At 31.1% G+C, this 18,234-nt stretch overlaps 1 protein-coding gene across 3 annotated transcripts in view; it reads left to right on the top strand.

Annotated features, from left to right (window-relative positions):
- LOC145249007 (cystathionine beta-synthase-like) overlaps positions 1-18,234 on the top strand; it is a 122,109-nt gene that overhangs the window by 65,620 nt on the left and 38,255 nt on the right. For all 3 annotated transcript variants that reach the window (XM_080110864.1, XM_080110865.1, XM_080110866.1), the window contains 5 exons: positions 1,340-1,474; positions 13,600-13,679; positions 15,215-15,349; positions 17,519-17,588; positions 18,084-18,175. In XM_080110864.1, coding sequence (XP_079966990.1) covers positions 1,340-1,474; positions 13,600-13,679; positions 15,215-15,349; positions 17,519-17,588; positions 18,084-18,175 — 512 coding nt within the window. The remainder of the gene's footprint in view (positions 1-1,339; positions 1,475-13,599; positions 13,680-15,214; positions 15,350-17,518; positions 17,589-18,083; positions 18,176-18,234) is intronic.

Here is an 18,234-nt window from a genome sequence, read left to right on the forward strand (position 1 = left end):
CTCCAGTGTACTTGCAGTTCTTGATTATCTTTTTGTTTTGTTTTTTTGTTTTTTTTTGCTCCATAGAATCTGACAACCTCCCTCACTTACCACCCATGAAGAATACTTCCAATTATATTTTTTGTAATGCTTTTACATGTATTCAGAGGTTGACTGGTTTCTTTTTTCTATTTCCTGCCATAACTTCACGCAATAGAATAGAAATAAGACAAATTCATGTATGTGCGAGTAATGTGAGTCTTAAGGATGGACTTGGTTTTGATGACTGACTTCAGAGAAAGATTAAATCCGGACACTATATGAAGATGTGTGCAAAAGGGAGAAAATTCAATGATGCTTCAATGTTGAAATAATGGACAAGAGTTCTTGGGTTGCAGTTAAATATGTTGGTATTATTAGAAAGTAAAGTCCAAAGAAAGAATTCCCGACTTTTATGTTCTCCTTCTCACAATTCTTGGTATCAAACCCCAGCACACATCTGTCAGAAGTTACTTCTGCTAAAGCAACACTCTCTCTCTCTCCCACATCTCATTTGCATATTTCCCTCAACTCTCGTTACCTCATGTGACCACCAATCCATAAATAGTAGCAGCGGCCATTTTTTTTTCTCTTTATCTCTTTCCTGAAATGGACGGCATGTTGTACAGGTTTTTACTACTTTTTAATCACAGAACAGTTGAGGTAGCAGGTCCAGTTTATAGGGGAAGGCCAAGGAAAACATGGGAAGAAGTGATACGAATGGTCTTGAAAGAGGGATAAATTAAGACCTGGTCAGAGTTAAGTTAATTACTAGGTCATTTTCTTATTGCTAGACTGATTAATGATTCCAAGATTTTAGCAAAGAGCGGGAGAAGACGGATGAGGACGATAATTTTCACCAGAACACTGAATACTACGGAGGCAGTTGTAAAAAAAAAAAAAAAAAAAAAAAATCCATTTACATTCTTTAATATGCTGTAATTTGCAATTAATTTATCAAGTTACCCATCATTTATGTTTCTGTCTATAACTCTTACCCTTTCTCACTATGTTACTTGACCCCCCCCCTCTCTTCCTCTTTGTGTGATAGTGTATGTCACTCTCGTTTCTATCTCTCTCTGTTAAGAGTCAAAAGTAAATAATCCTCAAAATAGGAATAGTCCATTTTTTTTTTTTAAATCATCAAAAGGAAATATTACCACAAGTAGTAATACTATTTAACATTTCATCTGTAAAGAGAGACTGGATAACTTATTTTTATTTATTTATTTTATTTAATTTTATTTTCTTGAGTATCTTTTTAAAATGTTCTATGGAATTCAGAAATGTTTTATATTTTTTTTAATTTTTTCTGTTCCAGTGGCAAAATGTGAATTTTTTAATGCGGGTGGAAGCGTGAAAGACCGAATCGGTCTACGGATGGTTGAGGATGCTGAGGAGAGAGGGATCTTGCAACCTGGAGATGTGTTGATCGAACCGACGTCGGGAAATACTGGTAAATTAGTTTCAACACTTCTGTTTGTTCCGTTGTGTTGTTGGCTCGTGTAGCATGGGCGTTACTCTTTAACAGTGTCGCTACGTATCAAATCTCGAACCCGCACATTTGTCTGAGACTTTGTTGCAAATGGAATAAACAAAAAAAAAAAAAAGGAAATAAAAATCTGACTGCATTTTTTTTTATATGCAAATGAAATGCATTTATTTGTGATTTTTGCGACAATAATGCATTTAAGTATCTTTCAAAAGTTTTTTGCGCACACACGTGTTTTACAATGCTCTGCCATATAACATGTGCTTTTTAAATCTATATCCCAAAAATTAACCAGATAAATACTTGTAGCGTTTTTTGTAAAAACTGTAAAATATCGCAGGGTCTTCGTTCATGCTGAACATCCACATAATGCCCAGCAGTAATATATTATACTAGCATAGATACCCGGATTTGCCTGGGTCCTCATGAAGTTCCGTTTGGAACACACCTGCTATACTAAGGATATTGATCACTTTCGTCATGGCCAACATTGATATCCCCCACAGCAATTTCAAAAATAAAAGCACGAATAAAAACATAAATGTAATCGTCCAAAAAGAAGTAAAGCAGTATGTGACACCCTCTGCACCAGATATTTCGACCGAAGGGATACAAAAAGAAGATATTCTTCGGATATTGAGCACTTTTTGTTGCCCGTGCGCAGGACCCTCCCCCCAAAAAAAAAAAAAAACCGAAAAATGAGTCAAAACCACTTTTCTTTTAATCAAAATAGCAGGGAGTGCTCGTGTGACTGAAGGAAGAAAAAAAAAAAAAAAATGAGTTTCGGTGTCCGGGCTCAAACATGAAATCCGAAAGAAGGGAAGAAGGCAAAATCTTATGGACACACTATTTTGCCTACACGATCACAAGTGCTTATGACGTCATAGCATTGCAAAATAAACTTTTTAAACACATGCGTGACTTGCGAAAATGGAATTCCTTTCACTGGCTTGTTTTTTTTTTTAGTTTTTGTAAAGGCACTTTTTTTCACTGTGTTTTTTTTTTTTTTTTTTTTTTTTCGTAAAGGTACTTTTACTGGCTTTTTTATTCTGTAAAGGCACTTTTTAATATGTATTAAACATAAGGGAAATATTGTATTTGATCCAACAGGTGGTGCCCAGAGGAAATAACTCGAAACCGGTTTCTAAAAAAAAATCGATGTCTGTAATAATTCAAAATAAATTAAATATATTATCAAATATAAATCAACTTTAAATAGCAATCTTAAATAGAACACTTATTATAATTCTCTCACATAAACAGTAACTAACATACAACTATTTAGTAAAATCGATTTTCCTGAAATGTAATATGCAAATGAGGTTATCTCTTAATAGTATATTTTGCAAGAATCATACTATATATAGGATGATGATTGCAACGTCTTGTCAGACGAGTGCCACTCCCTCAGACATTTAAAATTCATGAGCCCAAATACCTGAGGGAGTATCTATACAAAGATGATGTTACAGAGTCTTAGCTTTGTACGACAGCTAAGTCTCTCTCTCGGTTCAAAATGTTGAGATCCAGCAACAAGCAAGAGCAAGATAGCCAGCAACAAATTAAACTGCAGACCAGTTTAATGCGGGTAATGGTCTTCCGCTTTATGGTTTTTTAAATCAGAGATTTGCTTCTTCTAGAAAGGTTGCCTTCACCATATATATTTGTAGTCATCGACATACAGTCCTGTTTCATTGTATCACAACTTTTCAGTGCCGCTAGACTAGCATCTCTCCCAAGCCAAGGATTGAACCTAGAACCGTCGTGAGTTCTCCCACTCGACTATGGAATCGACGCCCGTAAATAACTCGTCGGGATGTCTATTTAAATAGACACCCACCATCACTTTTATAGTGCTCAAATCGCCTGTTCGTAAACAAACAAACAACGAGCTACGCATTTTCAGCCAATTAAGTAGCGGATGAGATTATTTACGACAGTGCTCTACCCAAAGAGGGGGGCTTAAAATATATATATATATATATATATATATAGCGATTAAGCTACACTGAATATTCCGCATTTCATCCACTCTAGGATTCTTCAGGCTTATGCGCAAATTTTGTGGTTGTCTGTCGTTTTTATATACGCACCTTCGCATTTGGCGTATTAGTTCATCTGTTTTTTTAAATAATTTAATAATATAGCTATGCTTACTAGGTGTGGGGATGTTTTTTAGCAATGTTTCGAAATTAACTCTTTCCATATCTATTTTTAATGTGGTGAAATAAATTCTTTTGAGAGTGCTCAACTGTTTCAGGAGCTAAGTACAGCTACTTATGCGAGTAAATGAAGGAGCTATATATATATATGTATGAATAAATGAAATAAAGTTTAAGCAAGTAAGTTTTCGGTGTTAAAATTAATTTGGAAATTAATGGACCTTTTGTATATATTAATCAAATTGTGAACAAACAAACACACAAACACGAATTTATATATATATATATATATATATAGATATGAAAGATGCCACTGTGGAATTTCCACATGTCCCATTAGTGTTTATAATTATTATAAGAGTAGTGGAATACTTTTTTCATGGCTTCTCAACTTATTTTCTTTTAAATCACTTTCATGTCAGTGAACAGTCTGATCTAACCAGAGGGTTCGACCAATTTGTGCACTAACATTGCTCAGGACAACTTGCTTTGCTTTGGTTGTTTTATTTTATGGCATAGCAAACACTTTTTTCCTTTGCAAGTCTCTATACAACGTTTGGTCCATTTTCAAATAACAACGTTACACTAATTCAATCTTATAGGTGATCATTTGATTAATTAATGTCTTAAGACAATTATAAAGTTTTAATATCATACATCAAATAGATTTCATGGTACTAGTGCAGAGAGTGATCCGGACGTAAATAATAACGTTATTATTTAAAAAGCCATTCTTAACATGGGGAGGGGAGGGTGTTTTGTACCTATTCTATACTTCAACCTTACAATTGAATAAAAAACAAACGTATCATAAACTTTAATTAAACTTGGAAATACGATTTAAAAAATAGCGCGGATCACTCTCTGCACTAGCACCGATTTCATATTTAGTCAATCATTAACTTATTCACTCATTGTTTTTGTTTTAAAGATAAAATGTTGCTCTTTAGAAATTAGCTGTTTTTTTATGTGTAGTTTGTTTCCCTTTAACGTTATTTATGCAATTAAGACATTAGAGTTCACTGTCTTCAGTTAAACTAGATTGTGCACCGACATGACAGTTTTCTCAGCCTTACTACTTCCGTGTGCCTCATGACAGTGGAATTTTTACTTTTTCATCATAGTTTTTTTTCCTAAATGGATTGCTTTCACCACGGCTGACAAGTTAAATCTATCCTCTGTGTGCTAACGTTCTGGAATATCAAAGATGACGCACCTTGCCGAATAATACAATAAACATTAGAATCATCTACCTTGAAAATTTATCAAAGTTTTGGGATGTTTTTCCTTTTTGTCATTGAGGCGCTTTAATTAATAGTAATATCAACAAATCTATTATATATATATATATATATATACTCCTATAAATTCGTTTTTCTTTTGTATGTATTGATATTCATATTAAAAACCCTCTTTTCTATTTATTTAAAAAGAAAATACAATTTTCTTATATATGGGTTGTGAAATTGCATTCACTAACAAAAGATCTAGCTAATTTGCATATTCTTTTAAACATTCATTTTAATTAATTCCCTATTAGTTGCTTCGGCTTTCTAATGGGATAATCATCTTCAGTTAACTATTACGTGTAATTATATCCATTCAGATATTCTACATGATTTATACTTGCGTATTTATATTTGCGTAAAAAGTTTATAGTAAACACAAAATTGTTTCCATATATATTTATGTATACGTATATATTTTTGTTTAACAAATTTTGCCTACCAAACTCCTCCTAGAGTTTTTGGTCTACAGACATGAATCCGTGCAAAATTTGGGTTTTAGCCTGGAAAAATCGGTGCAAAAGTGAAAATTAAAAATAAAAAATGAAATTTCCAAGGTGAAGGTCGAATGCCAGCATTACGAATGCAACGTAGTAGCTATTGGTTCATGTTTTAATTTTTAGCCTTGCAGCAAACATGTTTTCATAGCCCAGTCATTGACAACAGTAGTAAAATAAATCGTGAGCTGAAGTTTTGGTTTCGATTCTCGGTGGTGTCACATGAGTCTTTTTTTTTTATACTTTTTAAGTCATTACTATATATTGCATCCAATCTATCTATTTATCTATATTATATATATAAAAGTGGACGTGTGTGTCTGTGTACATTTTCCCATGCAATAACTCTGTCAATTTTCAGTCTACAGACTTGAAATTTGATATACAGGGTACGGAGATTTGGGAAAATCTTTGTAATCCATTTTCGGCCAGAAATTTGGCTCTTAAGGGATCAAAGTTCAACGATTTGACCCTTGAGAACTCTACCAAACTCCTCCGCCAATTTTGGGTCTAAACACTTGAAATTTTAGATATAGGTTCCTTGGACATGGATCTAACTTAATAACTTGATTTGAGCCCCAAACAATAAATGTTAAGAGGTCATAATAGGGGTAAAAGTTATTTTGCTCAACATATACCTACAAACACCCGGGCAAGGCTGGGCTGAAATGAGAATAATGGAAATAGTATCCCAACTAAATAGAAAAATAAAAAGGAACAAACAGAGTTATGTGTTCATCAACCATGTTTCATCTTTATTTCAAGACTTCCTCTGAATGAATGAAATTAAGAGTCACACTTTTCACATGAAAATTTAAAAATATTTTGTACTGATGTTTTTGTTTTCTTAATCTCATTCGTCGAGAGGAAGTCTTGAAATAAAGACGAAACGTTGAACACATAACTTGGTTTGTTCCTTTTTATTTCTTTCTCTCTCTCTCTCATATATATATATATATTTTTTCTCTCTCTCTCTCTCTCTCTCTCATATATACAGTGATGATCATATTTATTGGCACGGTAAAATAAAAGTTAAATTTTGTCTAATAAATTCTAAAAAAGGGATTAAATTAAAGAAAATAACAAAGTATATTATGTATTTTTAACTGGCCTTTCCGATGCAGCAATCGGATTTTAGAAAAAATAAATAACAAAGGAACAACAAACATAATTGCAAAAAACCCTTGTTCAAAATTATTGGCACGATTTATTTAATAATCAATTGTATAGCCTTTGGCCTTGATTACCTTCCTCAGTCGCTTTTCATAGTTTACAACCAAGTTGTTGCACTCTTCAGTAGTAATTTTAGCCCACTCTTCCTGACAATAATCCTCCAATTGAATAAGATTCTTAGGCTTCCTTTGCATTACCCTCAATTTTAATGTTCTCCATAAATTTTCAATTGGATTAAGGTCTGGGCTTTGTGATGGCCACTCCAAAACATTAATATGATTGTCCTCAAGCCATTTCTTAGTCAGTTTAGCCGAATGCTTTGGGTCATTATCTTGCATGAACCACCAACGACGACCAAGTGAGAGCTCTTTAGCAGAGTCTTTCAGGTTTTCATCCAATATTTTAACATAATCTTCCTTTTTTATGCTACCTGTGACCTTAACAAGTCGCCCTGGTCCAGAGGCAGCAAAGGATCCCCAAAACATCAAACTGCCTCCACCGTGCTTCACTGTGGGTATGGTGTTCTTAGGCAGGAAAGCTTCGCCAGATTTTCTGTAAATATAAGACACTTTATTATGGCCAAATAACTCTATTTTCGTTTCGTCAGTCCATAGAACACGTTTCCAGAATGCAACATCTTTATCAATATGACGTTTTGCAAAGGCTAGCCTTGCTTTCAGGTGCATAGGCTTCAATAAGGGAGTCTTTCTCGGACGACATGCTTTTAAACCAGCTCTCTTCAAAACTCTACCAATTGTATGTCGAGATACATTCACTCCAGAGGTGCTCTGTTCATCAACAATCTCCCCAACAGAGATCCTTGGGTTTTGTTTTACTTGTCGAACAATTTTCCGTTCATCTCTTGGGGAAAGAATCCTTTTTCTCCCTCTACCCTCTAAACTCATAACGTGGCCTTGCGATTTGAACTTGTTTATTATGGCTCTAACAGTGGATTTGGGAAGGTTTAGCTTCTTTGAAATCTTATCATAGCCTTCCCCATTGGTATGGCATGCTACAACAAGCTTCCTGACGTCTTCGCTGTGTTCCTTAGTTTTAACCATGGCGATTGAAAATTATAATTTAGTCACTTATAATAGTTTAAATAAATCGCTATCTAAAAATTATCTGAAAAAAATTATTCACTGAATTAGCGTTAAACAAGCATAATATGGCTATAAAAAAGTTCAGAAAGCACGTAAACCGGACATTGATTGATATTATACTGATACTAAAAGAAAAACAAAGCCGTGCCAATAATTTTGAACAAGGGTTTTTTGCAATTATGTTTGTTGTTCCTTTGTTATTTATTTTTTCTAAAATCCGATTGCTGCATCGGAAAGGCCAGTTAAAAATACATAATATACTTTGTTATTTTCTTTAATTTAATCCCTTTTTTAGAATTTATTAGACAAAATTTAACTTTTATTTTACCGTGCCAATAAATATGATCATAACTATATATATATATATATATATATATATATATATATATATATATATATATAGTCCTCCACATACAGTACTGTTTTGCGGCTCATCAGTGCAGCTAGACAAGCGAGGATAGAAACCCGGCCGCCCAAACGACAGTGGATCATCTGGGCATCCTTGCTTGCTTGCTTCAATCTTCTCTCTGTATGTGAAGGTGCATGTGGAGATATATATGGTTGTTCTAGTTTTGATTGATTGATTGTGTGTGTGTGTGTGTGTGTGTGTGTGAGAGAGAGAGAGTGTGTGAGAGAGTGAGTGAGTGAGATATATAGATATATATCTCCATGGTCAAAATTATGGAGCACCAATGAAAAATCGAAATTATGATCGAAACTTATATATTTAAAGGCTAAGAGTATACATTAATAAATCTATTTTAACAACAATCAATATTTGGTATGTCCTCATTTTTCCCTTTATAATAACTTTTATTCGTTTTTTGCATTTTATTGGCTAAATTGTTGCAGGTGGTATGATCTATTTTCTGCCACTCTTCATGAAATTTGACCTCTAATTCTTTTTGTTATAACATTTGTGCATTCTCACTTTTTTCCAAGATTGGACTACAAAGTTTCAGTGGGATTTAGGTCTGGGATTGAGGGGAGGGGCCACTTCATCATTCTAATCTCTTTTTTTTCTCAAACCAATCCATTGGAACTTTTGACGTATGGCATGGGGCATTGTCTTGTTGGAAGATTACATCACTTGGAATGGTACCATCCAATATTTTAGTCAAAGAGGTTTGGTAAACCTGGTGCAGCATGTTAGAATAAATTGTGGAGTTCATTCTGCCCTCACATGTGTACAATAGTTCAGTGCCTGAAGAAGCCATGCAATCCCAAACCATTATACTTCCTCCTCCAAGTTTGACAATTGGAACCACACAATCAGGATAAAATACCTCTCTCCTTTCCTATGGCGAACATAAACTGCTCCAGGAGTGCCAAAAAGCTAATGAAAAATAAATGAGAATTTGCTTCAATTTTTGAATGGATGTTATGGATGTGTATTTACAAAAAAAATTTCAAGTGTTCTTTTCAAAGTTTAGGAAATAGAAACCGTTAATTTAACTCCAAGTTACTTTTGTCAGACCAAAAAATCTTTTTTTTTAAATTCCAGTCATTTTTTTTTCTTGTTCGCCTGAGACAAGCATGGCTTCTTCCTTTTAATAACCTTCTTCTCACTGTTCGAGCTGATGTTTTTGTTTCCATCCTCCCTAAATTCAGCAATAAGCTCTGAAGAACTTTCCTTTCTATCTGCAAGGAATGCTCTTTTCAAATGTCTGTCTTCCCTGGCGGTTGTAGACTTTTTGTGGCCTTGTCTTTTTCTGTTTTTGAAAGACTTTGTTTCCTTGTACCTTTTAATCCTTGTTTGAATTCCATTTCTTGAACATTCCATCTTTCTGGCAATTTCTACCTGAGAATATCCTTCAGCAGATAAAGCAACGCTTTCTGCCCTTTTAATCTCTGAAAGCTGCTTCTTTTGAGGCATTTTCAATTAAATATACTATTACAGCACTGGCAGGAATCAAATATTATCTGAAAAATAAGAAACAACTTTTAATATGATAGTGAATCATTTTGAATATTGGAATGAATTTAGTATGAAACTCGGTTAAGCCTCTTGAAAGAGACTTTAAAGCAAATAAATACTACAATTTACTGTTAAATATTTTACATTTTCTTTCGTTGTACAATTCTTAACCTTTAAATGCGTAGGTTTAAATTATTATATAAATTTTTTTATAGGTGCTCCATAATTTTGACCATGGTTTCATATATTATAAAACTCTGTGGACCGTCCAGGCATCCTTGCTTGATCTTGCAATAAATAATTTTACAAAGAATTCTTTAAGTTTTTTTTTTTTTTTTTTTTTTTTTTTTACACAGTGGTCACCACTTATCAAGGCCCGGAAGCCACTCAGGGATAAGGGTTATTGCAAGTACATTACGTTAGTGTGGAGATTTGATGAAGTGTTTACTTAAGGGGGCGGTTCATTAAGAATTTGTTAACGTTGGACTTGAAGACATCCAAGTTGTAGTCAGGTGGGAAGCAGGCAGACGGAACAGAGTTCCACAGGCGTGCAGTTCTAAGAAAGAAGCTTTGTTCATGGAATCCACGTTTTGATTTAGGCACAGATAAAGAGTGGGGGAAATTTTTCACAGTGGATTCAGCTAGACAGGTGTTTTTCGTGAAAGATTGGTGAGGGGGGACCAGAGATTGGAGTTCAGACGAGCACCTGCCATGGAAATAACGATAAAACACAATTATAGCTGATGGTACTCAAGTCGTATTTTTGACTTTCAAAATCACTACTATATATTGGATACAATATAATAATCAATAATCGATCGAGAATCGACCGACACTATAATAATATATATATGAAATTTGCATAAATTAAAATATATTTAAGCATATTTTATGACCGGGCAAGGCCAAGTGCCTCTGCTAGTATATATATAAAAATAGGACAATAAAATCTATATAAATAACAGATGTATGTGTGCCTGTGTGAAAATATTTAATCAATACTTACTACCTCCGTGCTGGCTCCTGACAAATTTTTTTTTATTTTATTTTTTTTTTATTCAATTTTCACCCCAAACAAGGCACAGTGCCACTTTGAAGCAGGGGGCTACTATTAGGGACTTAATTAGCGGGGTATTATGAAGGGAGATGAGTAGAAAGATGTTTGTTAACATTACACTTGAACTTCTGCATATCATTGTAGTTGGGAAAGCAGAATCCCGGAAGGGAGTTCCAAAGACCCGCAGTTCTGGGGAAGAAACTATTGGAGTAAAAGGCTTTCTTGCACCTAGGGATCTCTACTGTAAAGGGATGAGACTTAGTAGCTTGTCGGGTGTGTCGGGGGTAGTTACGTTGGGGAGGTACAAATGTTTGCAGTTCGTCAGAGCATTCACCATTAAAGTATTTGTAGAACAGGCAGAGGGTTGCAACATCTCGTCGATGGGACAGAGGCTGAAACCTAGATGACAGTTCAGGACCTATCAGGTTGGCGTCTCTCTTTTGAACCCTGTCCAGGAGTGAGAGACAAGCAGCAGATGCACCAGCCCAGATTAGAAGCGGATGTTTTGTTTGTGACATCATCTGCCGAGGATACTCTACAACAGGTGTGAAAAAAGCAACTTGAAATCATTTTGATGTTATCATTAGTGTGAGAAATGGGCCTGACTTTTGTAGTTATTCATTTCGATGTCAACTACATAGCTATTATTTTGATCTCTGATGCCGATTTTATAAAATGTTTGTTGTATGAACTCGTCTCTCTACCACCTCTGCAAATAACTTTATTTTCTTTTGTGTACCTAACATTAAACGGAATTTCTTAGGTTTCTTTCCAAGAATTTCCTATTGAACACATTGTCACAAAATTGCTCCCCTGGTAGCTACAACATAGTCCCAATGTAATATCAATAAACGCTTGTCACAAACCATCCTCCTAAGTCATAAAATTTTATTCATTATTTTCAATCCTCTCATGATATTAATCATCTAGCTGTCACTCTATTCATCTCGTTAACTTTCATCCTTGAATAGCTTTAATAAGTGATGACTCACTAAAGCTTAATGACTTAAAAATACATATTAAAAAGTTTTTTTTTATTTTTCATAGAAAACCATACAAGATGTTTAAAATAAATTTAGGCACTTCTGCATGACAGTGCCATGAGGCGACTGAGACGAGTTATCAACTCCTGTTCTTTGAATGAGAAATGCCCATTACCGGCCATTCTCTGAACAAGTGTCTCCAAGAACGCAAAAATATATAATTACTAAATAACACAAAAATATAGGAAAAGCGAAACATTTATTGTATAAAAAAAAAATAATTTTAATGTTTTAATATTATTATTTCTTTTAAATGAGTGATTTATAAGTGAAAATAAAATAAATGTTAAAAAGATGAAACATTTATAGATTGCTTTTAGAATTATTTGAGGTTTTTTTCCTGTATGACTGTATAAAATGTAGCAACATATAATTATTTTTTTTGTTTTTTCACAATAAGATTGTATACAAATATATCAAAATATAATTTTAAAAACATGAAACATTTATCGAAGTTTAAGAATGTTTTTTCTTTTACTCAAAGATTTTTTTTTTCACAGTAAGATTGTATAATAAACATGTAGCAAAATATAATTTTAATATATATATATGATTATTTATTTATAAAAATTTATAGAAATTTTTATTAATGTTTTTTTTTTTTTTTTTTCAATGAGTGACGATAGCAGTGTCAGAAATTTCGTGAAAACTATTGAATAATTCCACCCGCTCTCTTTCGAAGCTTATAACTCCTCGAAAAATGTAATTCAAGCCCTAATTTTTTTTTCAATTAAAGGAGCAAGGACCAAGGTTTCATTAAAATAAAAAAACAAAATAAACAAACAACGTGTTTTTTTTTTTTTTTTTTTTTTTTTTTTTTAAAGGTTTAAAACTTCGGACTTTACAGGTAAATTTCTAAAAAACACTACTTTTTTTTGTTTTAAATTTGAATATATTATTTATTGATCTTTTATCTTCAATCTGTGATATATAAAACTTTGGTACATGAATTATTTACTTTTTAATAGACATTTGAAAATGGGGGGGGGGCGTGAATTGAAAAAAAAACGTTTGTCTAAAATATTATATTTGGTTTATTGGAAAGAGCATAAAATTTCACATTGACCCTGAAAATATCGTAAAAATAGAATCAATAGAAAAATTTTGATAGATTTTTAAAGTTTAAAAATTGAAAAATACTGAACTCGTAACATTCAATTAATTTCATTACTGTTTAAAAAAATAAAAAAAAATATTTCTATTACTTTTAAAACAACTTTAATAGTTTATGTTGGAAGTATAATCCATAAAGAAAATAAACAACCCACATTTAAAAGAGAAATTACGAGTTTTTTATATTTTATTTGCAGTTTCGTGTTAGAGGTGTCAAAAATTCCTACAAAAATTCTGATACACCTAGTGATACGATTTATCGACCGCTGTTCGACTGACACACGCCCTCTAACGGCTGTTCTTGAAACTAAAATACACACATTCGCCTCATGGCACTGTCATGCAGAAGTGCCATAATTTAATTTTAATCTCAAGTAATGAAAATAATAAAAAAATTACTTTGACAAGGAAATTTCGAGAGTTGAGATTAAAAAAAAAATTCTTTATTTTGATAAACTTGTTATGGTCTTCTAAAAAAAAAAAAAAAAAAAAAAAAAAAAATTTGCAAGACAATCTTTACAAAAAAAAGTGTCTATAGTTTCTGCCATTTCTTTTTCTAATGCTTGACTCATTTAAACATTAATTAAAACCAGACAGTGTTTTTTTTTTTTTTTTTTTTTTTTTTTGATTCATCAGAAAGCAAATTTGAATATTTAATGTGATTTTCAAAACTCCTCAAGTGTTATTTAAATATTGATTGAATATTTGGGTTTTTTATTTATTTATTTATTTATTAGGAATTGGTCTCGCCTTGTCTGCTGCTGTGAAGGGTTACCGATGTATCATTGTGATGCCAGAGAAAATGAGTATGGAAAAAGTAAGAACCATTTGTAAAAATAAAATGCTTGTTTTTTTTTTCTTTATTTTCTTTCTCCTCGTTTTCCTCCTCTCCCTCCTCTCCTCCGCCTCTCTGCTTGTTTCTCTCTCCTCCGCCTCTCTGCTTGTTTCTCTCTCCTCCGCCTCTCTGCTTGTTTCTCTCTCCTCCGCCTCTCTGCTTGTTTCTCTCTCCTCCGCCTCTCTGCTTGTTTCCCTCTCCTCCGCCTCTCTGCTTGTTTCCCTCTCCTCCGCCTCTCTGCTTGTTTCCCTCTCCTCCACCTCTCTGCTTGTTTCCCTCTCCTCCGCCTCTCTGCTTGTTTCCCTCTCCTCCGCCTCTCTGCTTGTTTCCCTCCCTTCCCCCTCTCTGCCCCTTTCCCCCTTCCCCCACCCCTCGTTTCCCCGCCTCTCTCCTCCTCTCCCCTTTCTCTCGCTCTCTCCGCATTTCTCTTGCCCTTTCTCTTCCTCGCTTTCTCGTGTATTCTCTTTGCAGTTATTTACAAATCTTTTTTCCAAATAATTCGAATTTAAAACTCTAAAGAGAAACTATTAAGTTGTTTCAACAAAAACTTGAATTTTTTTTTTTTTTTTTCAAAATAAGAAATTTACGTCGCATAATATTTATTAACTCAAAAAATATTAAACTCAGAAAATGATAAATATTAAAACGTTTTGGTATCATGCTTATCCCCACCTCCTTTTTTTTTCCTTCTCATATTTAATATAATTTTTAAATGCTTTTCTTATAAACACTTATTTATACAACATATAAAGTTGTCACATTTTATGATTTAAATGCAAATAGCATCACATCAATATTTCATTTGGCCTCTTTTTTTCTTCTAACAAAATCTATTTATAATGTCAAAGTCTTTGGTTTCGGTTTAAAAGAAAAAGAACTTCTGTTTAGGAAGATTATTATGTTGGTCACAATGTTAAATAATTTAAGGGAGATAAATTTTTGCAGCTTAAACTGATTTATTTCCCCTTAGTTCATTTGCGTTCTTATTGAGCATTTTTTTTTTTTTTTTTAATCTTTTTTTCTCTATTCTACATAAATAACATATTGTAACGACTTTGTGTTTCCGCTGGTCGAATTGGCAGTGGGCGCTTTGACTGGGGCAAAAGAGATGACGGTCAAAGAGGTGACACCCCCACCCCCGATCCAAAAAGAATGGAGAACTAAAGCAAACCAAAGTTGGAGAAAAGACAAAGAAGACCAACAACTCTCATAAAGTTGAATGTAATAAAAAAATAAAATAAAACGAACCTTTCTTCCTTAAACGACTTCATACAGGAAGTTATACCAATGATTGACGAAAACAAATTAATTAACACTTAACATGTGTGTGGTTCTTGCCTGTATGCAACTTGCATATTTTTATTTTACTTTGTTTCTAACCTATTTTATTAAAAAACTTTTACTCTTAATTTTAAAACCTGAAACCAATGAATCCTGGACAACAACATGAAATGTATCAACTTGCAACTGAAATGGATTTTACCGTACTGCGTTACTTATTTCCTTTCTATTTTCAGGTCGATGTTCTTCGTGCCCTTGGTGCTGAAATTGTCCGCACACCAACCAGTGCTGCCTTTGACTCCCCAGAATCGCATATCAGCGTCGCTCGTCGACTTATGGAAGAAATTCCAAATGCTCATATACTTGATCAGGTTTAATTTCATTTTGAGTTTTATTTCTTTTTGTTTTTATTTTTATTTGTTTATTTTTATTTGTTTATTTTTAAAAACAATAAAAAAATGTATATTTATTTATTTTTTAAAAACAATAAAAATAAAAAATATATGTTTATTTATTTTTAAAAACAATAAAAATAAAAAACATTTATTTATTTTTAAAAACAATAAAAATAAAAAACATTTATTTATTTTTAAAAACAATAAAAATAAAAAACATTTATTTATTTTTTTAAAACAATAAAAATAAAAAATATATATTTATTAATTTTTTAAAACAATAAAAATAAAAAATATATATTTATTTATTTTTTAAAACAATAAAAATAAAAAATATATATTTATTTATTTTTTAAAACAATAAAAATAAAAAATATATATTTATTTATTTTTTAAAACAATAAAAATAAAAAATATATGTTTATTTATTTTTAAAAACAATAAAAATAAAAAATATATGTTTATTTATTTTTAAAAACAATAAAAATAAAAAATATATGTTTATTTATTTTTAAAAACAATAAAAATAAAAAACATGTATTTTTTAAAACAATAAAAATAAAAAATATATATTTATTTATTTTTTAAAACAATAAAAATAAAAAATATATATTTATTTATTTTTTAAAAACAATAAAAAATAAAAAATGTATATTTATTTATTTTTTAAAAACAATAAAAATAAAAAATATATATTTATTTATTTTTTAAAAACAATAAAAAATAAAAAATATATATTTATTTATTTTTAAAAACAATAAAATAATATATATTTATTTTTTAAAAACAATAAAATAATATATATATATTTATTTATTTTTAAAAACAATAAAAATAAAAAACATTTATTTATTTTTAAAAACAATAAAAATAAAAAATATATGTTTATTTATTTTTAAAAACAATAAAAATAAAAAATACATGTTTATTTATTTTTAAAAACAATAAAAATAAAAAATGTTTATTTATTTTTAAAAACAATAAAAATAAAAAATGTTTATTTATTTTTAAAAACAATAAAAATAAAAAATGTTTATTTATTTTTAAAAACAATAAAAATAAAAAATGTTTATTTATTTTTAAAAACAATAAAAATAAAAAATATGTTTATTTATTTTTAAAAACAATAAAAAAAAAATGTTTATTTATTTTTAAAAACAATAAAAATAAAAAATATATGTTTATTTATTTTTAAAAACAATAAAAATAAAAAACATTTATCTATTTTTAAAAACAATAAAAATAAAAAATATATGTTTATTTATTTTTAAAAACAATAAAAATAAAAAATATGTTTATTTATTTTTAAAAACAATAAAAATAAAAAATATGTTTATTTATTTTTAAAAACAATAAAAATAAAAAATATGTTTATTTTTAAAAACAATAAAAATAAAAAACATTTATTTATTTTTTAAAACAATAAAAATAAAAAATATATATTTATTTATTTTTTAAAACAATAAAAATAAAAAAATATATATTTATTTATTTTTTAAAACAATAAAAATAAAAAATATATATTTATTTATTTTTTAAAAACAATAAAAATAAAAAATATATATTTATTTATTTTTTAAAAACAATAAAAATAAAAAATATATATTTATTTATTTTTTAAAAACAATAAAAATAAAAATCCATTTGGATTACTATTTTCATCTATTTCAGTCGATGTAACCTCCAACCCCATGATCAAAGGTTCAATCCTTGATGCAAGCGATAATAACTAAGAATAATATAATTAACATTCTTATCCATTCATGGCCGACAGAACAAGAATAATCTACCTTGAGGATTAAATTTTAAAAAAAGAAAGTTCAGTTCAAAATTCTTATAGATTCACAAGTTTGACATGTAATATACTATAGTGTTTTGATTCACATGATCTGTAGTCCACTTATCTGACAAAATAGCTGGTCATCTCTCTGTAGTCGTAGTGGTGATGTGTCAGCCAAAGTTTGTCTTCCTCTCTCATCTGTTAGCTGCAATAATAGATAACATAAAAGAAAGAAAAACTTCAGCATTTAAAGCATTGCACTGTTACATGACATTAGTTTTTTTACTCTCCCTCCTTTCAATTTCCTTAATCTTAATGTCTGATTCCGAATTCTCTGTATTAATTGTAAATAATTCTGCTTTTAGTACCGCAATGCGATGAACCCAGTTGCTCACTATGATGGAACAGCTGAAGAAATTCTTCACGCTACTGATGGTACGTCAGTATTTGAAATGTTTTTTAATTAAAATTTTTTGTATTTGGTTTTAATTTTTTTTATTCATTTTATTCCACTCGTCTCTCTCTCTCTCTCTCTCTCTCTCTCTCTCTCTCTCCCCTCTATCTCCCTTCTCTCTCCCTTTCTCTCCCTTCTCTCTCCCTTCTCTCTCCCTTTCTCTCCCTTCTCTCTCCCTTTCTCTCCCTTCTCTCTCCCTTTCTCTCCCTTCTCTCTCTCCTTTCTCTCTCCCCTCTCTCTCGTTTCTCTCTCCCCTCTCTCTCGTTTCTCTCTCCCCTCTCTCTCGTTTCTCTCTCCCCTCTCTCTCGTTTCTCTCTCCCCTCTCTCTCGTTTCTCTCTCCCTCTCTCTCCTTTCTCTCTCCCTCTCTCTCCTTTTGCTCACTCTCTTCTCTCTCTTACTCTCTTCTCTCTCTTACTCTCCCACTCTCCGCCCTCTCGTACGTTATCAGCATAATAACTAAATATCTTGATTTCAGGTCATTTGGACATGATGGTTTTGTCTGCTGGAACTGGTGGCACAATGACAGGAATTGCTCGGAAGATCAAAGAAAAATGTCCAAACTGCAAGGTATTTATATAAACGATCAATATTTCTTTCTAAAAAAAATATAAACTTTATTGTCTTAA

The sequence above is a fragment of the Euprymna scolopes genome, chromosome 27, assembly GCF_053919585.1.
Source record: "Euprymna scolopes isolate OS-2025 chromosome 27, ASM5391958v1, whole genome shotgun sequence".
Classification (NCBI taxonomy): Eukaryota; Metazoa; Mollusca; class Cephalopoda; order Sepiida; family Sepiolidae; genus Euprymna; species Euprymna scolopes.